General features: G+C 47.8%; 2 protein-coding genes across 18 annotated transcripts in view; one reads left to right on the forward strand and one right to left on the reverse strand.

Moving 5' to 3' along the window:
• Window positions 1-9,169, forward strand: part of Elf4 (E74 like ETS transcription factor 4) — a 51,072-nt gene extending 41,903 nt beyond the window's left edge. For all 4 annotated transcript variants that reach the window (XM_027433487.2, XM_027433490.2, XM_027433488.2 and 1 more), the window contains 5 exons: window positions 1,111-1,302; window positions 2,076-2,159; window positions 2,245-2,437; window positions 3,073-3,453; window positions 4,560-9,169. In XM_027433487.2, coding sequence (XP_027289288.1) covers window positions 1,111-1,302; window positions 2,076-2,159; window positions 2,245-2,437; window positions 3,073-3,453; window positions 4,560-5,364 — 1,655 coding nt within the window. In that variant the 3' untranslated portion in view covers window positions 5,365-9,169. The remainder of the gene's footprint in view (window positions 1-1,110; window positions 1,303-2,075; window positions 2,160-2,244; window positions 2,438-3,072; window positions 3,454-4,559) is intronic.
• Window positions 9,170-12,390: 3,221 nt separating this feature from the next.
• Window positions 12,391-27,804, reverse strand: part of Bcorl1 (BCL6 corepressor like 1) — a 64,364-nt gene continuing 48,950 nt past the window's right edge. For all 14 annotated transcript variants that reach the window (XM_035450083.1, XM_027433480.2, XM_035450079.1 and 11 more), the window contains 3 exons: window positions 19,840-19,917; window positions 18,678-18,828; window positions 12,391-14,539 (listed from right to left, as the gene is read on the reverse strand). In XM_035450083.1, the coding sequence (XP_035305974.1) occupies window positions 14,257-14,539; window positions 18,678-18,828; window positions 19,840-19,917 (512 nt within the window). In that variant the 3' untranslated portion in view covers window positions 12,391-14,256. The remainder of the gene's footprint in view (window positions 14,540-18,677; window positions 18,829-19,839; window positions 19,918-27,804) is intronic.

Here is a 27,804-nt window from a genome sequence, read left to right on the forward strand (position 1 = left end):
TATTTATTTATTTATTTATTTATTTATTTATTGGTTTTTCGAGGCAGGGTTTCTCTGTAGACCAGGCTGGCCTTGAACTCACAGAGACCTGCCTGCCTCTGCCTCCCAAGTGCTGGGATTAAAGGCGTGCCCCACCAACGCCCAGATAAATTTGAAATTACATTTTGTGTGGGGTGTGTGTGCATATGCCATGACAAGAGTGTGGAGGTCAGAGGACAACTTTTGGGAGTTCATTCCCTCCTCCCATCATGTTATTCCTGGGGATCGAACTCAGATCGTAAGACTTGGCAGCATAGAACCATCTTACAGCCCCTGTTGCCTGTTTTTGAAAGCCATAGTCTGAGAGGGCACAGATGCCTGTTGACCCTCCATGGTCCGTAGCTCTTTAGAGGACCCCCACTTCCAAGGCAGCACCTCAGTTCCTCTCCAGAAGCTATTCTAATGCTTCAAAAGAGTCCCCCCCCAATTGCCCTTGCCCAAGGGGGTACTATGACATAATTAAAGACAAAAAAATCTCTGAGAGGGTCTGGAGATGAGACCAGGTGCCTTCTTCTGGTAGGCAGACATGCAGAACACTGTATACATAATAAATACATCTTTAAAAAAACAAAACAAACTCTGAAGCTGAAAGAAATTTCTCGCCTTGCTTCTCACTAATATTCAGCCAGGACTCAACAAATATTGACTAAATGCCAACATGTGCCACTATTGCTGTGTGACCGTGGCACATGACTTGCCATTTCTCAGTTTCCTTATCAGGAAGCGAGGAATTGGGCTTAGTGATTTCTGAAGTCCTTTTGAGTTGTCATGAGTGGGAGACTAAATCATTCAAGTCCCTTATCCGAATGCAGCCTGGACCTTCCCCACTCCTGGCATTGAGTGATAAATGTAGCCATTGTGATTGGAGCCGATCAATGTCTACAATCTACAGATGTTTCCCCTTTTCACGGGGCGAGAGCCTTGAGGTAGCTTTAGGTGTATCCTATATCTGGGGCTATGTAGAATGGCACCCTCTGTCCCCATGCTGACCATTTCACACTGGAGCCACAGCACTAGAGGAAGGCTATCTCTGCCCTTAGCTCTGCCCACCACAGCTCTTTCTTCTTGCAGTCAGCACACCTGAAATACTTGCAGACACAGACTCTGTGCAGGCCATCAATCTGCCCAACTTCCTGTTTTCTGCCACTGAACCTGAAGACCCAAAGAAGACAAGTGATACTGGTGACCAGAAGGAGCAGCCTGTGGAGGAGAGGGTCTCCAGAGATGAGAGTCCTAAGAAGATGGGGAAGACAAGGAAGAGAAGTAAGACTGGGCGAGAGTCTGTCCGCATCTCCGGTGGGGGAAGCCTCGGGGGACTGGGAGGCCCAAGGACTGAGTGGATTGAGGCTATCTCTTTGGTCCAGCACGGGTAGACTAGAGTTTTGTAACTCTTGGCTTCATTAGGTGTCCATCCCAAAGCTGGCCTTTCTCATGCTGTTCCTATCTGCTTAGCATGTTCATAAAGTCCTCTAGCAATGCCAGTAGTCTCAGTTGGTTGGATCCTAGGTTGGGTGTTGGGACACCAGGCCTAGACTCTTGGCTAGTTCCTGGACTTTAGGGGCCTTCACTTATAAAAATGAGTCATGCTGTATGCTTATCTAGCTTCTATTGCACTTATGAAACGGACCATCTATGCAAGGACTTTGGGCTTTCCCAAGCCCCTGTGTTATTGATTTACTTAGGAGATGGCTGCTTGGTACTGTGCCAGTATGCCTACTCTTATCTCTGGAGTACACGGATCTGCACCACAAAACACCTTTAGGCTGTCCCCCATTCCAAAAGTTAGGGCAGGAATGTCTGGCCTAGCTGTTTTTCTAAAGGTATCTCTTTTGCAAACCTTGCATCTCCCAATGTGGTAGCCTTGATGTGGAGTTAGTTACCTTTAAGTACTGAAGTGGATGGTGCATTCACCATGGAGAAGGATTGGACCTCTTGCCTTAGTGACCTGGCTTGCCTGTGGTGGTTGTTCCTGACATACCCAGCTTGCTCAGCTAACTTTGGCCTCAGATTTCTGCTTTCCCACTTTCTCCTCACAGGCCGAAAGACAAAGAACAACCGAAGTACCTCACCTGTCACTGACCCCAGCATCCCCATACGGAAGAAATCCAAGGATGGCAAAGGTATAGTTGGTACTCAGGTGAGGTGGGCAGAGTGCGCCTTCACTTCAGAGGCCTGAGCTGCCCCTCACTGCCTACCCTTCTACAGGCAGCACCATTTATCTGTGGGAGTTCCTCCTGGCTCTTCTGCAAGACAGAAACACCTGCCCTAAGTACATCAAGTGGACCCAGCGAGAAAAAGGCATCTTCAAGTTGGTGGATTCCAAGGCTGTGTCCAAGCTGTGGGGCAAGCAGAAAAACAAGCCTGACATGAACTATGAGACTATGGGGCGCGCTCTCAGGTAGGACTTGTGGGGTCATAAATTCCGGCCACGGGGATTACCAAGTTCTTCCTGTGGCCAAGGAGACACTCCCACTTGAAGGAAGGCTTGACCAGTCAGTCCCCTCCAGGGTGTGAATGTAACATGCCCTTCTTCCTTCTCAAGACTCCTCTTGCATCTCTGTATTGAAAGGGTACTTCAGCTCTACACACACAGTCTTCTCACATTGCAGAAGCCAGAGATGGCCTTGGGTCGTCCCCGATGGCGTCTCAGGCCAGAGGATTGTTGAACCTCTTCCATTCATCCCTTCCATCACTCATTGCCACTCTTCACTCACACACTCACTCTTCACTCCTCACTTGCTCATTTACTCGCTTGCTCGCTGGCTCACTCACTCACTGTCCTCAGCCCCAAAGTAGTATGAGCTTGGCACTGAAGACCCTTTTTGTACATCTGTTAGACTATAAAAAAACTTTTTAAAATGTCATACAAAGTGTTTTGTGTTCAAGAGTTGGCCATCCCTCCCTACCACACCCACTCCTGGACTGCTCCACCCCAGTCTGCCCTGCCCTAGAGACTAGCATGTTGACAGAGGGAGAGATGGCCTCCTTACTCAACCTCTGGTAAACTCACCAATCCCCTCTTTGTCCTTCCAGATATTACTACCAAAGAGGAATTCTGGCCAAGGTGGAAGGGCAGAGGCTGGTGTACCAGTTTAAGGAGATGCCTAAGGACTTGGTGGTGATTGAAGATGATGATGAGAACACCGAAACACCAGAAGTGCCACCTCCCCAGGCTTCTACTTCCTCCACGCCCTCCACCAGCACCATCCGGAGAGCCAGCTCCAGGGCCTCAAACAGAGCTTCCGCCCAAGACAAGGATAGCCTTTCCTGGGAGAAGCCAAAGGTTCAACACGCTGGTCTCCAGCCATCTGCAAGCCTGGAGTTAGGACTATCTGTGGATGACGAGGTCCCCACTACCTCCACCTTGCTTGTCTCTCCAATACAGAGCCAGGCCACGCTCACCAAAACTGTGAGGTAAGGACACCAAAGTAACTGGAGTCTTCCTTTAGTCCCTCATGTTGGGTGTAGGGGGTCAGTTGTCACCTTCCTCTGAAGCTCTGCTGTGTTCCCACTTTTGTGGGAGCTTTAACAGAGCCCCCTAAGAAGCAAGCAGGGCGCTTATTGGTGAAGAGAGGAAAGATAGGGCTGGAGAGATGGCTCAACAGTTAAGAGTGTGAACTGCTTTTGCAGAGGACCCAGGTTTGGTTCCCAGCACATAGATTGTGTAGTTCACAACCACCTGTGACTCTAGCTCCAGGGGACCTGGCACCCTCTTCTGGTCTTACTGGGGATGGCATACACACACATTAAAATAATTACCAAAGTAATTTTTTCAATCTTAAAAAATGTAATTAAAATAGATCTTGAGAGAGAGGGAAAGAGGGAGCGAGGGAGAGGGACAGAGAGAGAGAGAGTGAGGGAGAGGGAGAGGGGGGGAGACATGACTTGCCTGAGGTCACATACCAGAATAATCCAAAGCCAGCGCTTCTGCTACAAGATACGGCTGTTGTTGTGACACCAGAGTGTGTCCTCAGGAGCCACCTGGGGCTTCTCCATCTGGGCCCATGCCACTAAGTCTCTCACTTCACAACACTACCTTCCATACTTCTGGGGAAGCACTCACTCTTGTTGACACTAAGGATCCCACAGTTCTCTCTGAAAAGATTGGATTTGGGGTCATGTCTGCACCTCCTGTTACACTGGTTTAGGTCATGGGGACACTCTTCAGAGGAGGGGAAACAGTCAAGTAGAATGTTGAGGAACATGAGCTCTAGCCAGGTTTCCCAAGGCTTCCATGCAAAGTCCCTGCTCCGGGCTTTACTACTTCTGTGGCTGTAAACTGTGTGCCTCATGTTCCTCAAACTCTACAAGTAGATGATGCTTATTCAGTTCATGGGTGGTTTTGAAGTTTGAATAATGTCCATCTTGCAGAATATTCTCTGACCTATACAAATGGATAAATATTGGCTGCAATACTAAGAGCCACCGCATTGTACAACTTCATTGCTCTTGTGCCTCATTCCTAGCCATTTCGGGGGGGTTTCCTGCATTAACCAGCTCTGTGTTCTGTTTTTTCTCAGCACTTCTTCAGTGCCCAGCAACATACACCTAGGAGTAGCCCCTGTGGGACCGGGCTCCACTGTCACCCTGCAGACCATCCCGCTGACTACGGTGCTGACCAATGGGCCTCCTGCCAGTACTACTGCTCCTACTCAACTCGTTCTCCAGAGTGTTCCACAGGTGTCAACATTCAAGGACACCTTCACTTTGCAGGCCTCCTTCCCCCTGAACACCACTTTCCAGGAGAGTCAGGTTGCAACCCAGGGAGCCCCATTGATCCTCAGTGGCCTCCCTCAACTTTTGGCTGGGGCTAACCGTCCGAGCAACCCAGTAGCAACCCAGGTCATAGGTGCTGGCTCAGCAGGGCCTAGCTCTCAGCCCCCTGGGACTGTCATTGCTGCCTTTATCAGGACTTCCGGTGGCACATCAGTGCCAGGGGTAAAGGAGGGGCCCTTGAGGTCCCCCTCATATGTGCAGGGTGTGGTGACCGGGGCCCCTGTGGAGGGCCTGTTGGTTCCTGAGGAGACCCTGAGAGAGCTCCTGAGAGACCAGGCTCATATTCAGCCACTTCAGAGTCAGGTGCTTTCAAGGGGTTCCCATAACCTGAGCCTTGTGGGGAGTCAGACTCTCTCTCCCCCTAGCCGCCCCACTGTTGGGCTAACCCCAGTGGCTGAACTTGAGCTCTCGTCAGGCTCAGGGTCTCTGTTTGTAGCTGAGCCTAGTGTGACCACATCCGGGAATCTGCTGACCACATCTCCAACCCCAGCCTCTTTCTCCCCTTTCAACCCTACTTCACTCATTAAGATGGAGCCTCATGACATATAAACAAAGAGAACAAAAGTATGGCCTACCAGGCAAAAGTGTGAAGCCTTTTCATGTAGCCTTAAGTAGAATACCTGCCCTTACATCTAGTGGGGTGTGATACATTTGATACCAAGTCCCGCAGGCCTTGTTCTGACATCACCATGATCAAACTATGCCCAGCTCAAGCATTCCTGGCTTCAGCCCATGGCCTTCAAGGGCACTAGGGACTAGATACGCTCTTAGAAGGATAATGGGTTAACTTAGTGATGGGGGTAAAACCCCAAGCCAGGAAATAGCTTGTGGACAGAACTGGTCAGAGGCCACATGAGAAGTTAAGCCTGGTCATACTTTGTTGTCTATATTCCCGACACAGGGAACTTACCATCCATATGTGAATATCTTCGTATGTCTTTGTGTGTACTTGTGGGTCTTCATTTCTTTGAGGAGGATGGGATGTAGATGTCAGGTCTTTTCTTCAAGTGTGTGTATGTGTGTGTGTGTCTGTGTATGTCCCCATCCATTCCTAGGTCAGCCACAGACATGAGGCAGTTTTAAGAGAAAGCGCTCTCGCTCTTGCTCTCGCTCTGGCTCTCGCTCTTGCTCTCGCTCTCGCTATCTGCTCTCTGCTCTCGCTATCTGCTCTCTCCTAGCCACAGTGCCATTCTGAGACTAGAACATACCAGTTTGATGCCCCCAGTCTGGAGACATGTCACAGACATGGAACAGGTCTAGGTAGGAGAGTTTCAATGGGTGGACACACTGAGGACATTGCTAAGGGACAAGAGGCCACATATATTAACAACATTGCAAGAGGGGAAAGGAGTACACCTAGCCTTGGGAGCAATTACTTGTCATAGTCATCTTGCTATCAGGCTGAAACCTGGAGTATTTTGCTGAAGGTTGTGGGGCAAAGCACTTACCTATAGTTAGCCCCAATTATAAAGTCCCTAGCCCAGCCCAAATGGATTGAATGTTTGGGACCAGGGCTTTTGACTGTGTAAGATCGGCCTTATGGTTAACAATGGCCTTTTTTGGCACAGTGCTCTTCATTCCCTATCTCAGGTTCCCTCTTCAGTCTGTTTGCCCTGAGATCTTCCACCTGTTACGAGGTGCTGAGGCTAGTGGGGTGGCAACCCAGCTCCAGCCACACACTCTATCCCACCCTCTTCCTCTCACAGTGTCCCTGAAAGACTTCTGGTGGACCGTTGCTTTTCATTTCCAGCTATCACACCTAACCCAGTTCTTTCTTCACCAAGAAGACGGGAGCTGGCACGAGTTCCCACAGCTCCTATCGGCATGACTTGACTCTTTGCTTCTCTTCTGTTTCTGCAAAGGGTTCTCCTAATGTCTCTTAAAGTCAGCCTCTCAGCTGAGGGCCTTCATCTCCCTTCCTTGAATCTGCTTGCCTCTCTCCTAACAGCTTTAGGGGCAATGTTGAGAGATGTTGGGCCCAGAAGCAACTCTAGGCTCTGGTGAATTTGGTTAATGTGAACCAGTGCTCCAGGACCCTTGCTATGTCCTCTGTGCCAAAGCACCTATTTGACCTAACTACCTCCCTGGCTGCTCTTCATTCTCCCCTACTGTTCTATCTCCTTCCTTGGGGGAAGGAACCATCTGTGGTTATGCAGGTGCGTTTGCTACGTTCCCGGCAGTTGGCACTGAAATGTCTTTGCTAATAAAATCAGCTTATGATGACAATCTCTTGATGGTTGGAAATAAGCATCTTGAGAAAAGGTCACAATTGTTGCTGTTGTTGTTGCTATTGTTGTTGTCATTGTATCTGGGTGTTAGTTTTTTGAGACAGTATCTCATGTAGTCCTTGTTGGCTTCGAACTTGCTATGTAGGTGAAGATGACCCTGAAATTCTGGTTCTTTGGTCTCCACCTTACCAGTGCTAGAACTGCAGTTGTGTACCACCATGCCAAGTTCATGTGTTTCTTTGGATCGAAGCCACGACTTTGTGCAACCTAGACAAGTATGCTTAACAATTGTGCTACACCCCCAGCTCAAACAGTTTTCATGAGCACAAAGGCACAGTGTGAGTTGGGGTGATCCTGCAGCAACCTAGAACCTAATGTCTGTATACACTTCCTAACTCCAAGGAAATTGTCTTAAGGCCACCAACAGTTTTTAATAGTCAAATCATCTTTTCCACAGTTCTCGGGCCCCTGTTAGCCCACACTTGCGGTGCCCTTCTACAGTGTGAGCTCCTTACCAACTCTTTCTATGTGAGTGTTCTCCAAGGGTCCCACCATTGTCATGGGCCGGTTATTTGAGATGAATTATTCAATCCAGAACCCTAGTGAGCTGCTTCCTGATTGTCTAGACTGGAAATCTCCGAGCTGTCCAGTGGCTACCTGCACTTGACCCTGTCCCTCTCATCTCCTGACACTCTCATCTCCTGACATCTGGCCTGTCTTCATTCCCAGAGCGTCCAGCCTGGTTCATGCTGCTCAGCTTCCCCCTTCCCAACACATGTCAGCACCCTGTCCAATGTGACTTCTCGGCACGTCCCATCTCGCAGGCCACTTACTCTGTCCTTCCTGTGCTAAAAGGCCTTCAGTGAGTCCTAGCCTGCAGGTAGGGCAAGTATTTACAACACTCATCCTCCAGGCTTTTCTAGAGGCCTAGCATTAATCCTTTAGTTCCAGAATCATGACATGTCCCAGGGGGTCCTGCAGGAATTGAGGAGCATGTGGAGAGCTGTGGGTAGTAATTCTAGAAAGATCTGAAGTTTGGTATCAGCCCTACCAGGAAGCAAAGCTCAAGTCTGTGGCCCTTTGCTATTGGCTCCTATCCAATATTCCCCATCCCACTCCAAGGTACTACTCCTAAAGGATTCCATGGTCTTTGAACTTGTTACTGCCGTACATTCCCACCTATGCTCTTTTTTTTTCTGGGTTCTGTTCAACTGAAATGTTCCCTCTCCTCACTAAGAACTAAAGATTGTGTCTCGAGACTGAGTTTAGTGGAAGCAGCCAGTTCTTAAGTTCAATTCTTAGACTTGTAACTGCCATGTGATGGGCAGGTGACTATAAACAGCCTGTGACATCTCTGTTGTAATCACAAACTGTTACGTAGACTTTAAATTTAGATCTGGATGTATTTAATCTGCTGTGTGTGTGTGTGTGTTACCTCCTGAGGGATAAGCGTCACTGTGACACCCACAAAACTGGGCACACTATCAAGTAGAAGAGCATCAATGGGTAGTTAGTGTGGACCTGATGAGAGATGGCCACCAAGCGGAGAGGTAGTTGATCCCTCCCCTCCTCTCCTCAGACAGTTTCCCCAGGTGCTTCACTGCCCTGGGCCTGCCATTCCTGGCTCAGCGCCCCATGGTACACCCTGTCCCCTATCTTAACACGCAAGATTTGTATGACTTTCAACATCTGATCCTTAAAGATCTCTGCTCGGGTTCTTTTCTACACAGTGTTAAACTAGCTAACCGGTTAACTAACCCTGGCTGACAAGAGTTATGGAAGAGGCTAGAGGAGACCCTCAGGACACAACTTTCTTTTAAGCAGAGTCAGGTGGCAACAATAGCCCTGCTTTTGTGATGGTCTAGTGAGTCAGGAGGCAAGGGATGATCCACATTTGCCAGCAGCTGATGTCTTCCCTTGTCTCGGTTCCCACAGCACTTTGTATATACCTCTCATTGTAGCACATTGTATGTAGTTCTTCCATTGTGTTTATGTATGGTTCCCCTCCAATAGACTGTGAGCTCCTCAAGGACAGGGGCTGTGTGCTAGTCAGTGATGTATCCCCAGCACCTAGCCACAGTGCCTGACACACAGTAGGTGCTCAATAAATGTTTATTGAAAGGATACATGAGTCCAGATTCCAGTTGTGCAACCTTCTGCCCTACATAGCAGCAGGAAGAAGACAGGTAGGCCAAGATGTACTCTGGAGCCATCACAGTGTTTTTCTTGTTTTAATGTAGGGGGGGCGGTGTGTCAGGGGATCTCATGTACCCCCAAGCTGACTATGTGACCACATATGACCTCCCCTGTTCTGAGATTACACACATTCATTGCTAAAATCCATTTATTTGGTGCCAAAGATGGAACCCAGAACTTCCTGTATGCTGGACAAATGCTCTACCAACTGAGCTACATTCCTAGCCCCTACCGCAGCGTTTTGACCCATCGTGTATCATTTCAGGCAGCTACTCCCTTTCCCCACGTGTTTATCTACCATTGGGTTCACCAGGAGCTCATGTTGCTTTCAACTGCGCTTTGCTGACAGGCAACTCCCAAACAACTGCCACTGTCTCCCTTCCAGCGACTGCATCAGCACTATTTCCTCATCCCTGGGTGGAACTGAGGTAGAAATGTCACCCTCCTCGGGCGGGGACAAACAAGTTTTTCTGACGGTCACAAGCTTGCTGACTGTACTCAGAAAGGCAGTTAGTTGCCTGGGGCTTTGGAGTCTCGGCCCAGGGTGAGCAAACTCCTTTGGGCTCCCAGCCACAGGAGCCTCCTGGCGCGTCTGCCCTGTGCGCCGATATAGAAGCCAGTAGCCAGCAGGTGGCGCTGTGGAGCCGGCGACAGTGGCTCGGCCAGGCGGAGCCTGGGAGGGAGGGGCAGCTAGGGCGTGGCTCGCCTCTCCCAGAGGAGCGGACTAGGCAGGCGTCTTCCTGTCCCTTGAACATGCTCCCTGACTCCGAACTTCTGGGAGGCTTTGGTTCCCGCCGACAACCTCCCTAGCTCTGGAGCTTCGCACGTCCCCCTGGGTCCCCCTCCCTTCCCAAAGAGAGTCCCGAAGTCCGCGGAATGTCTCTTCCTCATTGGCCAACAGCTCTCTGGCCCCGCCTCTAGTCTCGCGTACTCGCAGGTGAGCAAGAGGTTGCTGGCCTCCCTGGCTCGCTGAAGCCTGTCTAGAGCGGCCAAGGCATGCCCCGGGCTATCACCAACCCCTCGACAGACCCCAGATCTGATGCTCCTCTCTTTGGCCTGCCTTCAGCGACAATTTCAAGAACTACCACTTTTTCCCTTGAAATGGGAGAACGATCGAGGCATCTGTTACAGCCATTTGCCTGCAGCTTGAACCCAAGCTCCTGGAGGAGGGGTCCTGAGCCTGGGAGGAGCGAGCACACACCCAGTGGCACATCATTGCGGTGACCGTCCCCCGCCCCCAGTGGAAACTATGCCTCTAGGTGGGGGTACATACAACCAGGCCTGTCCTCCTGAATCTAGCATGCCTGACTCTTTGAAAACGCGTCCAGGATGCCTTGGGCATACCTGACTCTTTGAAAACGCGTCAAGACCCGACACAATAAAATGCCCAACAGACGTTCTAATTAGACCAGATTATGAAAGGGGCAACTTACTGCCCAGTTCACCCCTCCTCTACTTTATATCATCTAGGGATCAGGTATGAGAATCCAGAGGCTGGTAGGGCTGCTTTCAACACCAGCAGAGGACCACCCCGGCAAGATCGACATTAACTGACCTTGGCACAGAGGCAGAATTAACTTCAGCGAAACCCTTATTTTGTTCTCTAAAGTCTCATCTATCCAGAGTTTGGTAAACTGAGCATCAACCGGCAAGATCAGGCTCTCAAGCAAGGTGCACAGTGAGCAGTATTAGCTCTTTCCTACCCCACACAGGAAAGAACTCCAAGAACTTTTTAAGAGGCCACCAGGTGGGGCTGGAGAGAGAGCGCAATGGTTAAGAGCTGGACTGGCTGTTACTCCAGTCCAGAAGACTGGGGTTCAATTCCCAGCACCCACATGGCAGCTCACACCTGTCTATTACTTCAATTTCAGGGGATCTCAAATTGTGCTCTCAATCCAAACGCCATTCCCTGATAACTCTTTATACTAAGTATGCACCAGCCAGACCATCTGTTCCAATCACCCAGGTGCCCTTGTCCTGCCCTTTGAGCTTCGACAGCATCCTGGGCCTATCTGAATACTGTTACGCCATACCATAGCGTCTGTAATTTATTGACATGCTGGACTTCTGAAATGCAAGTTCCTTTTTGCTATTCTGAGAAAAGGTCTCATCTGCGTAGTGCAAGCTGACCTCAAACTTTCCCACCCCTGTCCTTCAGAGAAGTGGGATTACAGGCATACATTGTCATACCTTGCTGCTGTTTTGGGGACAGGGTCTTGCCATTTTATTGCAAGTTTCCGATGGAGGATGGCCCTGAAATTGGAAGCACTATGGGCTGTTTGGGAGAACGTGTGATCTGAAAGTGGGGAAGGGAACAGCAGTGAGGTAGATTAGTGTTGGGCCTCTAAAAAGATGCCGCTCCTGTATCTGGGCAGTCTCAAGCAGAGACGAATTTCCGAGGTCTGGTTAAGGAGAGGGGCTTAAGTTTTACTTCTGGAGAATGACTGGACTCCCAAGAAGCCAGACATATTCCTCTGGCCTGCCCACTCAAGCCGCAGTGAGAGGCCCCAAAGATACAGAGCTTAAAAGTTTGTAGGATCCAGACCTTCACAAAATCTCTCACTCAAAGAGTAGCAGACATTCTGGAGCCTGCAGACAGGATTTGAGCTTGTGTTTACCGAAAAGTGGGAGTAACTGTAAAACTAGGGACAGGTGTCTCACCTTTACAGCTAGGTCACTGGAAACTAGCACCATGGACAGCCAGCACTGCTTAGGTGGGCAGGTAAGGCACTGGTACAAGAGCGAGGGTGCTGGCAAGGGTAAAGACAGGCTGGGGAATTCCACAGTGCAGCGTGAACAGTCTTGGGCATGAAGAGGATCAGCAGGCAGATGCTCTCTGACTGTGTTAGGGAAGAAGATCCCACCACCACCCAGCAGCCACAGTGGGGGAGGGGGGCTCCCCTGTTCCTCTTACTCCAGCTGCAAACAAGGGATGCTCCTTCCACATCTCCAAATCAAGGCAACCCCAAGTTGGACGATTTGACCCTCAGGTGGACGGGGGCCCTGGGACATGCCCCTGTGTTTTCTACATTCCCACCCCAACATAATGACCCAAAACTCTATATTCTGCCTTGCCTTCACCCACTGTGTCCCTCGGGACCACTTAACTCCCCCAAAACCACAGGGAAAAGAATGAGGACAGGAAACAAAGGCCCTGACACAAGTTTTTCAGTATGCATTTTTTGACTCCACAGCCAGTTGTTTAAAACGAAACATAAAGGGCAGCCAGAGAGTACACACCAAAATGCAAAACAAAGTAAAGGCAAACAGAAAACAAAATAAACCACACAGTATCATAAATCCCAACAAAGAAAATTGAAATCCAAACCCCCTCAACTTTATATATATATGTATACATATATATATTATATATATAATTTGTTGTTAAAAATGGAAAACAATTGTTCAAAACCAATTGGGCAGGATGGTGGAACTGTCCTACAGAAGGGGGCCCAGAAAATCCCCATGGGAACAAAAATCACACAGTTAAAAGAAACAATGCTCCTAAATGGGTCAGGAGCCTCCAGAGAACAGATTGTCCCATCCCCAAACTGGCTTTTTTTTTTCTTTTTTTTGTGTCTTTTTTTCCCATTTTCTTCTTTTGTTGTTGTTTAGCACCTGTACAATAAAACTGTACCATCTCCATCCAGAGCCAACCACGGCAAGGCCCTCCTGCCTTTGGATGGTACACACACTCTACAAGGATTGTTCGGAAAAATAGCAATTGGTAGAAAAATAAGAAGAGCGGGAAAGACAATGGCATGGAGGGGTGGGGTCATGGAAACAGGGCAAGCTCATTCTCCCTCACTCGCTCGCTCCTGTAACAGATCTAACACTAGGCTTCTGAAGGCCCACAAGCTACTCACTGAGCCACAAGTCCCCAAGTGGATGTGGAGACAGACTAGAGACTAGTCCCTGCCCTAGCCTAGTCAGTCCCAGGGCCCTTTACAGGTTCCAAAGGAAAATCAGGGGCAGGCGGAGGAGAGCAGGGGGGGGGTGCTGAGTCTGTGGTAGGGATGGCAAGGCAAAGGCTGGGAGGTGAAAGGCTCACTATCTCAAGATGGGGAGCCCAGGGTAGGTAGGGCGAGGCAAGGAGGGGAGGGGTACAGGGCAAAAGAGGCCAGGATAACTTCATACTGAGCACTCTGAGGAGCAGTGTGAGGGAAGCACCCTTAGCCCCCCGGCCCATTCTCAACCTGCCTTTAGTAGAGTAACTTGGGAACCCCTGCCCTAGTAAACACTAACCTCAAGATGGCAGAGTGGCTACAAAGGGCAGGGGTGGGGCCAAACTGGCAGGGGGTGGGGGAGCACCAAAGGCCAGGGATTTGCCCCCAGCCCCCCAGCTCTGGGCCAGCAGCAGCCAGGATGTTCCATCATTTGGTGATGTCCCCCATCTTCCTCACCCTGCTCCCTCCCCAACTGGGGAAAGACAAGCTGGGGACAATTTTCTTAGAAGGGAGCACCCCCAAAGCTTCTCCAGAAAGAAAAAGGAAAGGAGGTAAAGAAAGTCCCTCAATACAACAAGCTGTCTCAAATCATCACAGTGATACAGACTTAGCAGAAACCATTGAAACAATACAAATTAAATACTAATAAAATAAATACTATGGAAGACAGAAGAGTACAGGGAGATAGGGAGGGGCACTCAGAGATTTGGGCTCTTCTCATTTCTCCTTAGGACAGGCCACAGCCACCCAGGCCCACGTTTGGTCTTGGTCATAAGCACAGAAGCCAGTCCAAGGGACCCTGGTGCCACCTTCCACCATCTCCAGACCTTCTGTCTTCAGAAGTGGAGTTCAACTTTCCACCCCCGTCACCAACCACAACAACAGGGAGATGAGAACTAACTGTAACCCCCCCCCCCAAATCCAGTCACTAATGCTGGCATTGATAAGGCGGCTTCTTGTTGGTCCGTATTATTGCCTCATTCTGCAGTCTGGCGCTTGGTGGGGGAGACACGGGCGGTGGGGGAGGGTGAACTTGGAGGAGAAAGAAGAACGGGGAGGGGCCGTTTCTGTCAACTGCTCCAAGACTGATATTCCACCTCAGACCCTAGGAGCCGAAGCAGCTCTGGCTCATACTGCACGAGCTCCACAGTCTCAGAAGAGCCTGGGGGAGATCTGTCCTCCAAGCTCCCAGGCCTCTCGGCAGGGGTCAGCAGCTGACTCGAGGCCACCTGCCGGTAGAACTCGGCCTTGGGCAGGGTGGTGATTTCAAGGTGCGGGAACCGGGCCTGAAAGATTCTTGAGGAGAGCTTCAGCCTCTTCAGGACATCGGTGAAGAGGAACCAGTTGCAGGGTCTGGAAAAGCAAAGATGGAGTTAGGGAAGCAGGTTCAGGAGGAACGGTGAGGGCCCCAGAAGCACTATAGAAGGCCAGGAGACCAAGTGACCCCCACAGTCCATCCCCAGACCCAGACTTCTTACTGAGACTCGCTGTACCTTCCACAAGTTTCTGGGATGAGGCTGGGACAACACAACACCTGCACCAGCTTCTAACTGAACATCACGGAGTACTCAGACCATGCACTAGCTCTTCCACAAGGGGCAGGCCAGAGGAAAATAGGCCTCTTAGGGTTTTCCCTGTGGCTTAGCCTGCTACCCACCCCATGGCCTGCCATTTACTAGCTACTGGGCCACTTGTTCCTGACCCTGACTCCAGGCAACCCTGATCTCACTCCTGCTCGCTTGTCTCCCTAGATCTCTAGTAGAGGTGGGGCTGTGGAGAAAGGCCTAAACTGTGGGTAATCCAAAAGGCATTTCTCTTTGGCTCTGGAATGCATGAGACAACTTTTTTTTTTCCTCCAGCAGCGGCAGCACCAATGTTTCTGCAGGCCCAGGGCTCACATTACAGCCAGTCTGCCCTTGTGGAGCACATCCTACTGGGCTGGGCGGCAGCCTAAGGACAGCTGGGAGGGGTGCTGCAGAGGCCGGGTCACCAGCCAAGCACTTCCATGGACTTCCACCACAAAGAAATACTGCAGTGTCCACTAGTTAGTGGTCCCAATTCACAGTTCTTCCTCATACATGCTCTACTATCGCATTTCCAGCCTTTGCCTCTTGTAGTCTTTGTGGCATTGCACCAGCCTTATTCTTGTTGTCTTCCATCTGTTGCTGTTGAATCCTTTCTCTTGATGGGGGTGGGGACTAATAAAGCTATTTTAATACAGGCTTAAGTATGTAGGTTAAAAAAAAGAAGAGGTGCTAAGCAGAAAGACATACCCAAGAACATAGGTATAGGTTTCTCAGAGTCCCTTGGATGCTCTTTTCTAAAATAAAAGTACGACCCTCCATTCCCTCACAGCCTTCAATGGCTCTCCCATGCTTCCAGCAAAAATATACCAACTTGGTTCTCAGTGGTTAAAAGTATATACTCATCTTCTAAAGGGCTCAAATTCAATTGCCAGCACCCATATCGTGTGCCTCATAACTGTAACTCCAGCTTCAGGACATTGGACACCTCTGGCCTCCTTGGGAACCCACGCTTATGTGACATACCCACATGCAAATTGACACATATACACATAATTAGAAATAAAATACTGGGGGCTGGAGAGATGGCTCAGCGGTTAAGAACACTGGCTGCTCTTCCAGAGGTCCTGAGTTCAATTCCAAGCAACCATCCACAGTGAGATCTGGTGCCCTCTTCTGGCCTGTAGGCATACATGCAGACAGAACACTATATATAATAAAAAAAAATCTTTAAAAAAAATACTAGCCAGTATGTTGGCACATGCCTTTAATCTCAGCCCCTGGGTAGCAGAGGCAGGAAAATCTGTGTGAATCTGAGTTTAGGCTGGTCTACATAGTAAGTTCCAGGTCTTCTAGCAAGTGCTAATTCTTTAACACTATATTAAGACAGACTATCCAAAGATGACCCCAATTCAACCTCCTCAACTTAATCTCCAGCTGCCCTACATACACTCACCCACACTGCATCCCCTGTCCTACAAGAAATGGAAGCTTTGAGTCGGGAGTTGGTGGCACAGGCCTTTAATCCCAGCACTAGGGAGGCAGAGGCAAGCGGATCTCTGCCGAGGCCAGCCTGGTCTACAGAGCAAGTTCCAGGTCAGCCTCCAAAACAATACAGAGAAACCCTGTCTCGAAAAACCAAAAAAAGAGAAAGAAATGTAATTTTTAAACATTTGTGTGTACAGATGTTTTTGCCTGATGTCCATCTGTCTGTGATTTATGTACACCCTTGGTGCCTGCAGAAGTGGATTTGGATCTCCTGTAACAGGAGTTGCAGACAGTTGTGAGCAGTCTTAGGTGTCATGTAGATGCCAAGAATTGAACAAAGGTCCTAGAGGGCAGTGCTCTTAACCTTTGAGCCATTTCTCCAGCCCCCATTTGAGGGGGGGGGGGATCTCGTTATGGTAACCTTAGCTAACCTGTGACTCACTACGTAGACCAGGTGGGCCTCGAACTCACAGAGATTCACCTGCCTCTGCCTCCACCTCCCTAGTGCTGGGATTAAAGGTGTGTACCATCATGCCTGGCTTTGCCTGCCGTTGCAATGTGCAATGCCTTTGCTAATGCCATCCCTATGGCTCTCCTTTTAGCCCAGCTCAGATACCGTTTTTAAACCTACAACACCTCAAAGAAGCTTAGTGTTCAGTCCATCTATGGCCTTATGACACTTAGTTCTCAGCCCTATTATGATACTTCCAAAAGGCTACAAAAGCAACATAAACTAGTCTTCTCTGGTGCCTATGAAGAGAGCTCAAGATGGACTGAACTTTTTAGTTTTCACTTGACATTCTTTTTACAGTAATACACCTGCTTAGAACATTTAGTCTTTTATTAAAGTTGATTGCATACTTATCTGTCTACTACACTTGGCTGAGTTTTTAGGGCACGGTGGTTCAAGTCTTTAATTCCAGTACTTGGGACTGAAGCAGGTGGATTGAAGTCAACACGGTCTACCTAGTAAATTCTAGGCCAGCCCTGGCTACACAGAGACCCTGTATCAACACCCTCACCTATTTAGACTCATAGTCCTTTTCCCTATAAAAGGACATTTCTTCCACATGATGGCAAACTTTGTCACATTAAAAATTAGGGAATGAGATGTTCTAGGCTAAGAGAAAGTGACAATCAATACCATATACTTGAACAATTCCTTTCAAAGAATGATGAAAGGGTTGAAGAAATAGTGTAGTGGTTAAGAACACTATTTTCTCTTCCATAGGACCTGGGTTCAATTCCCTGCACACATGCGACTCAGTTCCCGACTGTCTATAAACTCCAGTTCTGGAAACCCAATGCCCTCTTCTGGCTTCTGCAGGCAAATCACCCATTCCCCTGGCTTATGGGGTGGCATGCGGCCCTCGGTTACCCATATTCTGTCTGTACCTAAAGCAAACTACTGTCGTTCTTTTACTGCCTGTAACACAAGACCCTGTTTCAGAGGAGGTGCGAATACTTTGGAAGAATTAATTAACCATGCAACGCCATATCCTAGAGGCTCAGCCCCACCCCCTGGGATCAGCTTCTGCCCAGAACAAGGAGGCTAACAACAAAGGGGCAAGTGATGCTGCATTTCCAAAAACTGTATTTATTTCATATTATGAGGGTTTTCCTGCATGCATATATGTGCACCATGGATGTGACTGGTGTCTGTGAGGGCCAGAAGAGGGCATCCGATCCCTCGGAAGTGTAGTTAGATGCTTGTGAGCTGTCATGTGGGTGCTGGGATTCAAACCTGGGCCCTCTCTAAGTGCTCCAAACTGCTGAGCCATCTCTTTAGTGTCCTGATCCGGCATTCTATCTCCCCCCCCCCCCCCGACGCACTGGAAAACCCACCAAAGTGTGTGCTCCTGAAGGCTAACCAACTCCCTTCGAGTCACAATTCAGCCAATTCTGAATCAACGAGGAGTCAGTTGGGCTCAGTCTAATACCAGGTGTCAGGTATACTCTAGTTTCCAAAGAATGGGGCTCCCCTGTAGTACGCACAGTTGCCTGAACCAGGAGTGCTGATTTTAAGGCTACGAGAGCCTTGCTGTGGATTGCTTAAGGAGCCTAGTGGATCCAAAGCTATGGCAACCATATGTCTGGCTTTTCCAAGAATCTCAATTGCAAATATTCTGTTCTAGCTGTCCCCAGAAACCACAAAAAATGTTCCAGAGATTCTAATAGTTCATCGTCCCAAATATTTCCCCAGATTATCAACTACACATAGCAACAGTGCAAAAATTCTTCAGATTTGGATGCCTGGAAATACAAGTTGGTAGCCAAGGTGTAGAGATCTGTGAACCTTGAGTTTGGATGTAAATTACAGCCCATGTGGACTGGAGGAGCAGGGCATCTCTTCTCTACTCCAGCACTCATTCCCCAGGCTACATTTACCTCCTCCTGGAAAGCTCCTCCTTCCCTAGGAGGCGGGCCAGGGGTTGCCAGGACACTGTCACACAGTCCCTGTAGACTTCTCAGAAACTTACCCACGGGACACTGACACTTGGAGGTTGTAACAAGGGAGAAGAGGCTTGTCTGAGAGTTCGAACATGAAGTCATCCTGTTCTGAATCGTCTCCTTGCTCAGCACTCCCAGGAGGATTATGGAGGAGGTCACAGGCAAACCCGTCTTTTTTCTCTGTAAAGTAAGTACCCAGGGGATCAGCTACAAGCATAAAACTGAAGAGAAAGCTCCGGCCAGATAAAGGGATACAAAGGGGATGCTTAGGGGATAAATACAAAGCCACAAGTCCCTCCTTGAGAGGGCATATAAAAGTTCTAGTCTTGGAAGGAAATATGCTATGGCCAGAGTCCATTATCCTTCTCCACCCTCTGATTGGATAAAGCAAAATACTCTGAAAGGATGGCAGCTCAGCTCTTCCAGATGGAAGAGAAGATACTAGCAGCCATCAAGAGCTAGAGTAAAGTAAAACACCTGTCCTCTGACTATAGCATCCCAAGCCAGCTCACTGCCTGGTCCTGAAGTCCAGGGACTCAGAAGGTTCCCTTCCCCAAGCAATCATTTGGGTGTAACCCACTGCATTTGAGCCCAACGTGCTCTTAACATCCAGCCCCTGGCTCACTCTGGACAAATAACAGGATGATCACAGACAAAAGTGTGATGATCTTCTTGCTGCATGATGTCTGGGCCAGAGGGTTTTAAGGGATCAGGACCACAGCAATCTCAAAAAACAAGGGCTGAACTGGTGTGGTGGTCCACACCTCCTTGCTCTTGGGAGGCAGAGGCAGAAGGATCTCTGAGTTCCTGGCCAGCCAGAGTTACATAGTAACACCCTATCTGAAAAACAAAGCAGGGGAAAACAAAGGGGGCCAAGTGGAGTGAAGGAAAGTTGCCAAGTGAGGGGTTGATACTTCCTACTCGGTTTGAGCAGGACCAAAAGAGGTAAACACCTGGGTTTACAAAGCACCCTGGGTGGGGAAAGGTGGTTGGCAGGGGAGGATGACTTCATGCAAATCCTTGTGGCATCTCAGGCTTCATTATAGTGGTTGGAGTCTGAGGGGGATAGGCTGAAAGGGCCTATAAGCTACCACCAGCTAAGGAAGGGATGCCTCCACAGCTGGGCCCCTACCTCCAAGAAGCTGGTGAGATAGAACCAGTCCCCTGTGATTCTTCCCACTTAGAGCTTACCCAACACAGAACTGCTGTAAAAATCCCAGGACGCTCGAGGATCACCCTCTGCCCTGCCCTGAAGATCCGAGAGGTGATCTGTTGAAAGAAGAGGAGGTGTGAGACGAGGAGGAAATCTCCAGGATTATCCCGGTGCAATTGGGGGAGGGAAAGAGGGGGAAAAGCCAGGGGTGACAGGAAAGATGTCCACTTCCTGCTCACAACAGATTGCATGCAAGCAGGCAGAAACCCCATGTGGCCCACCGATATATGGCCTAGTTTTTAATAAAAGAAAAAAAAATAAAAACCAGCCTCCAGTATTTTAAAACAGGGAGATTTCACTTAAAAGTTAGATCTCCAACTTTTATTTAAGAAATAGATAAAAATCCAAAGATCTGGCAGCATTGTTTCTGCATTCCCATATGTTAACAGTTGGCTGGAGGAAGCTGTGACATGTACAGTCTCCAGTCCCCTTGGACCTACTCTTTTTTACACATCAGCCAGAAGGCATGTAGCTTGGGGACCTCAGCTTCAAAGGGCACAGGGCATTCCTCTACAAGCAGAATCCTATGCCTATCACACTATGAAGGTGCCCAGTCATGACCTATCTTCTTTAAAGTAAGGTAAGTAGCTACGGGCGTAGCTCAGTGGTAGAACACATGCTTAGCATGTGAAAGATTCTAAGCTTAATTTACAGCTCAAAAACCAAACACATAACGCTAGGCATGGCAGCACACACATATACAATCCCTACTACTCTGAAGGCTGAGGCAAGAGAATCAAGTTTGAGGTCAGCCTGGGCCACCTAGAAGAAACCCTGTCTTAATAGGACAAAACAAAAGCCCTTTTGCTTCTGTCCAAAGGAGCTCAAGACAAGGTGTTAGAGAATGGCTCAGCAGAGAACAGCGCTTTCTGTACAAGCCTGGTGACAAAAGTTTGATCATTGGAAGGAATGGAAAAAGCTGGGTGTGACACTAAGCATTTATAGTCTCAGAACTGCAATGACAAGACCGGAAATGGAGAATCAAGTGAAAGCTCACACACCAGCTAGGCTGGAGTCCACAGCAACAAAACCTGATCCTGCTTTACAAGGTTCAATAAACACCCCACAATTTGCCCACTGACTTCTACATACACGATGTGACCTGCAGAGGGTGAGACAGACAGACACATGCAGGCACGCAAGCACGCACGTCTGCATACATACAATAAATTAATTTTTGAAAAGAACTGAAGACAGGTGTTCAAACAAATTTTACACTCCTGATGGTCAAAAGCTGGAAACAGCCCAAATGTCCAATGAATGGATAAACAAAATGAGGTCATGTCCACACAGAAGAATATTACTAATCCATAAAAAGGAACAACATGGATGGTAACTAAAAGAAGCCAGACACAAAAGGCCATATAAAAGAACAGAGTACCATTATGTCACATAGATAAACCTTGAAAACATGATGCTAAGTGTAAGAATCAGTTCCAAAGACCACATATTATATAATTCTATTTCAAGGAAATGTGCATACTATGCAAGGCCAGTAAGCAGAAAACAAAAAAAAAAATAAAAAAAAACATAAAAACAAACAAAAACTCATGGTATGAAGCCCTTTAAAACACTTATGTCACGAACTGTAGACATCAGGGCAAATAAAGACGACAGAGAGCTTGAGTTTTATAGTAAACTTTTAGATGTAACATAAAATTGTGTTCTTAAAAAAAACACTAAGTTGGACTTTCTTCAAATGTGCTCTATTGAGATATTAATTGGAAAACCACAAACTCTCAGAAAATTAATCCAAAACAAATGTTTGATTAAGGATTCATCAAAAATACACAGAAATTCTTAAAACATGACAATAAGAGAATAAACAATTGAGGTGGAAAAAAAAAACTCATGGTAAACCTTCCCATTTTAAGGCAGGCAGTGGTGGTGCATGCCTTTAATCATAGTGCTCCGGAGGCAGAGGCAGGTGAGTTCAAGGCCAGTGTGGTCTACACAGTAAGTTCCAGAGAGAAACCCTGTCTCGAAAACCAAAAACCAAAACAAAACAACAACAAAAAAAGAAATCAGATTATGTCAGTGCTGGGGAGAGAGACAGGAGGGCAGTGACTGAGAATAGAGCTGGGGTTTCCCTTGGCAATGATAAAAATGTTCTGAAACCAAATAGTGGTGATAGTAGTACAACACGGTGAATTGAGAACATTGCATCACTCTATTGTCTAAAGCAGCTAAAGTCAAAGATAGAAATGTATCTATCTTTGATAGAATGAAATGGAATACAATGAGATACAATGAAAACTTAAAAGCTTATTACCTTTTGTTTCCTTACTCTCAAAATGGACCCCAGGACACCCTCCTTGTTTCCTAGCTAGGCATCAGTTAGTGAACAGGTTCACCTATTTCCACAGACACCAGGCAGGCCTATTGGCTTTCCTGACAAACTTAAGTGTGCTGTCTCTGAGTGCACAGTTCAGAAGGTGTCAATGTGCCAAACAGTACAGTTAGCAGGTTGACTGAGCTGTGGGTGATTGCCACCAGCTCTCAAGTAGCACCTAGGCAACAGGAAAGGAGAGAGTCCAAAGAACACAAGGAGGCAAGGGTGACCACCTGCAAAGCCAATCCCAGGAGGAAGTTGGCAATTATTTCCCCAAGGAGTGCAGTTTGCTTCCTCCACTGAAAAGTACCACTGCCACACAACGCCTCCCTTCTGGGCCAATCCAGCAGCAAGAACTGTCTGTTAATGCAAGTCACCAAATCCACTTCCCTTCCTTAGCCATCTTCTGGGACATGAAGAGCTGCTCCCATTGGAAAGGCACCAGGGAACAGCTTTCAAAGGAAGAGGAGAGTGAGGAACCTTAAGTTGTGTAGATTAGAACTCTGCACACCACACATAACACCTGAGACCCTGCTGACAGTGCCCACTCTTCTATACACGGTAGCACCTGAGACAGGACTTCCTCCCAAAAGCGTCTCTGGGTAGTTGTTTGCCTATTTTGAGTCTAGTCCTGTGCTTTGTGTCATGGAAAATAAAGGAATGGAGACCCCTATTTACAAAAAACGGAGGAACCAAGTCTATTTTGTTCACTATTATCTCTCCTGTGCTGGAAGTCCACAGCCTGGTACCTAAAAAGAGCTTAATAGACAGACTAGGAAAGGAGAAAGAGGAAGAAGAGGGACAAAGGAAAGAATTACTATAAAGTGAGACACCAAAGTGCTTGCTTAAGCAGCATGCCAAAACATATGCACTCTGCTGCCCCTGTCCCCCCTACCCCGGAGTCATACAAGGATTCCATCAGAGCAGGCCAAGTTCATCACATTCCTGGGGCCCCTCACTAGGAACTGCCTTCGGAGCCCAGGGCACATTCCTCTAATTCTCTCCACTGTCTGCAAAGCTTTGTCTTGGACAGGTGAACTTGCCTTTTTGAGACAGCCCAAAGTTAACTGTCATGAGCAAAGAAGCTAAAGTTGGAACAGGCCTATGAGTGACAGACACATGGGGGGAGTCATTTGATGGTGTAGCTTTAATGCACACTCTTCAGATGGCAGTACCATCAAAATGAGTGACCTTTCTTTTTTTATTTTTCTTCCACCCCCATCAAAACTTTCAAGACTTTATCCTTGGTGTGAGAATGTGCCCTGGGCCTACCCACTCCCCTTCTAGGTATACATGCAAGAGAGCTGACAATGAGTAATCCAAACAAGTATTTGTGCATGTATGATCAGAGCTGCACCACTGACAGGCTGGAAGATGGACACAGTGCAAATAGCTATGCATGAATGAGCAGATAATATAAATCTCTCTCTCTCTGTCCCCCCGCCCCCCCACACACAGAGGCATGTTATTGGTTAGGCATAAAGAAGAATGTAGGGCCAGATACATGGCTCAGTGGGTAAAGGTGCCTCAAGCCTGATGATTTCAATCCCAGGGCCACATGTGGTAGAAGGGCGGACTCAATTCACGCAACTCATCCTCTGACACCCCCACACACACCATAGGGGTTTAAAAAACGAATACAGTCCTGAAATATGCTAGCATATAGATGGACTATGGAACCACTAGTCTATCTATATGATCCACATGATTATGCCAGACACAAAAGTCGCAGGTTGCAGTGTTCCAGTTATATGAAGTCTCGAATAGGTAAATCCACAGAGACAAGATTGCAGAGTGATAACTGTTAGAATCAGAGAAGAAGAGGTAATGGGAAACAAATACTTAGGTGGTCCACAGTTCTATGCAGGAGAATGATAACGTTTCAGAACTAGAGAGGAGTAGTGGCTGGAGAATGCTATAAATGTACTGAAAGTCACTGAACTGATCACTTTGTGATCATTAATTTGATGTTACAAGAATCTTTCCTCAACACCTTTTGTCTGAAAGCACTCTCAGTACCTCATTGTTTTGTTGATGCTTGTTTGTTTGTTTGGTTTTTTGAGACAGGGTTTCTCTGTGTAGTTTTGGAGCCTGTCTTATAACTGGCTCTATAGAACTCGAACTCACAGAGATCTGTCTGCCTCTCCCTCCTGAGTGCTGGGATTAAAGGTATGGGCCACCACCACATGGCCATCAGTACCTCATTGTTAGTACAGAGTCCCTCGTTCCCATGTATGGAGTGGCAGCCAGTAGTTTCTCTAGATTCTAGCATTCTATCACACCCCACCGACCAGCTAAGTCACCGGTTGAGGGACATGAAAGGAGAAAAACTAAGAAATGAGATGTCTTTGAGATGGGGTCACACCATAGAGGTCTCTGACAGGAACAACAAAAATCTGTGTTTCAGTGACCTTGAATGGTCAAAGGCTAACGGTTTCATCAGTGAAAGGAAAAGAAGTCCCCATACCTTTTCCAGTGCCTCAATCCAAATCCACAGTTCCCTCTAACCCGAGTTCTTGCTCACGGAGGAGGGAAAACAGGAGTGTTTTCCTTCTCAGCTAGATTGGATGTTGCTCCTTTTTCCAGTGTCAATGATAAAAGAGTAAAAGGCCTGTAATTTGCCCTAAGGGGGAAGCCTTTCAAGATCTCTTGGGGGTTTGGACAGCTCCATACTCCAAGCCCTACAACAAGGTAGAAAGGATTTACTATCTGGCCTTTAGCATCCAGAACCCAACAGAAGCTCAGAAGGTCAATAAAAGGATGGGCAGAAGAGCAAATGAATTAGTGCTATACTATCCTCCATGAGCTCAGGGGAAACCGGCCTTGGCTAGAGCCAACCCAACTTAAGGAAGTCCACATCACCCTCTGCTTTACTTAACTCACTCCAGGAACACTGTAAATAGTGTTGTCCCTTTGGGGACTTAAACGACTTTAGTCCCAGGCAACCATTCCAGAAGCAGAGCCTTGCACAGTGAGAAAAGCAATACATGAGGTGCAAGTCAGACGACCACAGAAAAGGAGCCCTTAGCACCCCACATAGCTTTGCTTCATTGTCTGTTGTGAGGCGTCTGCTAGGGGAGGATGAAGTCAACTCATCTCTGGAGCACCTGGCCAAGCAAGTGCTTGAAGATGAAAAGGAGAGCACTTTTAAATGTCGCAGCCAGACAGGTGAGCTGAAATTGAAATCAAAAAACCAAAACAACCTCCATCTCAAAAGGCCCAAATAAATAAATAAATCCATTCGAATTCCATGCATATGTACCTAGATATGCAGTCTAGCATCAGAAGAGTGATTCCCTACTCTCCCGCCTTGTGAACATCTGGCCCTCTACCTTGTGCTTCCTGGAGAACCAGTGAGGTATTATCCAGGGATGAAAGACAAGAGACTCAATGCTCACTCTGAGTCACCGACAGCCCCCAATGATGATTACTCAACATGAATGCACTCCATGTCACTGAATTAGCCACTTGAACTCTGTGACACTAGATGAATTCCATTTCCTTTTTTAACACAGGGTCTTGCTGTTCACCCAAGTAGTATGGGCTAGCCTGGAACTCACTATGTAACCCAGGACAGCTTTGCCGTCGCAGCAATCTTCCTACCTTAGCCTCCTGCCTCTGGCTGGTGCTGGACTTAAGTTGTGTGCCACCACACACAGCTATCACACATGACATTTTTTAAAAAGCTCTGTTTATCACCCTTTCATCAGAAGAGTTTTGGAGCCTAAGTTCTCCCTGCCTGGGGAACCTGCTGACTCCTACAAATGCCTGCCTCCACTGGAGGATTATGTCAAGGTCTAGGCTGCTAGAACTTTCCCTAATAACAAGATCCCTCCCCTTACATGGAGAAGTGTTGCCCCAGTCTGTTAACAATTCCTTGGAGCATAACCTCCCTACCCATGAATAAGGAAACATGTGCCAAGCCCTGAATGAAGATGCTCTGCCCACATTAGCAAGAATACTAGAGTTTAGAGAAGTCTCCTCTGGATTCTACAGCACCAACAAGCACTTTAGTTAGGAAAGGGGGTGTCAAATTGCTAGCTATATGTCAGTGAGATGTCTTGGTGGATAGAAGTTCTTGCTGCGCAAGCCTGACGACACACCTTTAATCCTAGCATTCAGGAGGCAAAGGCAGGTAGATGTTATTTAAGAGAAAGCCTCAGATTTCTGAGTTTGAGGCCTCCCTGGTGTACATAGAAATTCCAGCCCAATCAGAACCACATAGTGAGACTCTGTCTCAAAAAGCCCTTTAAAAAGATTACCTAAGAGAATGGGATGAATTTGTAGAAATAAAAGGGAAGAAGTGTTCTTTTTAGCCAATAAAAAGTGTCAACTAGGTGTAGAGGCGCATGCCTTTAATCCTAGCACTCAGGAAGCAGACTTGGGCAGATCTCTGACAGTCTGGTCTACATAGCAAGTTCTAAGACTTGCATGGCTGTGTAGACCCTGCCTCAAAAACCAAAAACAAAAGAGTATCAAATTTTAAACCCCTTTGGAGTTTTAGAGAAGAGGTCAGGAAAGAAAAGAGAGTTCATTTACTCAATAAACTAACTAGAAATATTACTTTACTTGACCTCTACTTTGTAGAGAGCAATTTCTAGCCAGAGAGTTCCCCTCCCACACAAAGCCTTCATTATAATGTTAGTTACTCTAGATGTTGGTCCATACATGGTCCTGGGAATCCAGAGTGCAAAAGGGCCATGCCAGCATCTAAGACAGTGCACATGTGGAAGGATGCTGTACCCTTGGGGTGGCTCTGCTAAAGTGAGTACCAGTCATCACTGAACCAGGTTAATTAATGAAAAGAAATCCTTAAGTGGCTGATGTCTCCTAATGACCAGATGCTCAAGGACCTAGAGCAAAGGAAAAGAAATGGAAAAGGAAGCTTCCAGTCCCCCAGCCCGAGGTAAGTCAGACTGAAGGGCCTGTCTGGAGGTTGGCTGGGCTCAAGTCAAAACCTCCCCAGGCAACCTGTCATCCCCTCGTCTCCTCCCTGTAGCCTCTACAATATAAAGGTAGTATTGCCCACCTCTTTCCCCTTCCGTGAGAACCTTAAGTAGTTTCTCTTACTTCCTCCGTTAATAGCTATTCAGCAAACCTGTCTTAAGGAAGCATGACTCCCTACCTGGGAACTGAATACTGACTGCACCCTGATAGGGGTAGTTGGTGACTAATGGGGCCAAAGCTTAGGTGGCAGGATGGAACAGACTGTTCTACCACAGCTGAAGCCTGTGATGAGGGTCACAGCTGCAAATCCCAAGTACAGCATCTATCACTCAGGCAATCTCAAGGATTAAGCCATGCTGTCACAAAAAGTTGAAGGTTCTAATGCCCTGAGATAAAGTCAGAAGGGACTGACAGCATAATCCAACTAGATTCCCCTCTTTCATTCCTCCGTCCACCTGCCCAACTCAGGCAGAGTAACCTGCCTACCTGCAGGCACTCAGTGCTACTGACTAGGGAGGAAAATCAGTGCAGTGGCTTCTGGCTCTGGCCACGGGCCTGAACATGACATGCCACTAGAAGATGGAGTGTGAGGAAGAGAGAAGAAAGAATGGAGAGAAGGGGAATACTGGAATGCACAACAAGGAATAGCAAAGTTACCATGGGA

The sequence above is a fragment of the Cricetulus griseus genome, chromosome X, assembly GCF_003668045.3.
Source record: "Cricetulus griseus strain 17A/GY chromosome X, alternate assembly CriGri-PICRH-1.0, whole genome shotgun sequence".
NCBI classification, from domain to species: domain Eukaryota; kingdom Metazoa; phylum Chordata; class Mammalia; order Rodentia; family Cricetidae; genus Cricetulus; species Cricetulus griseus.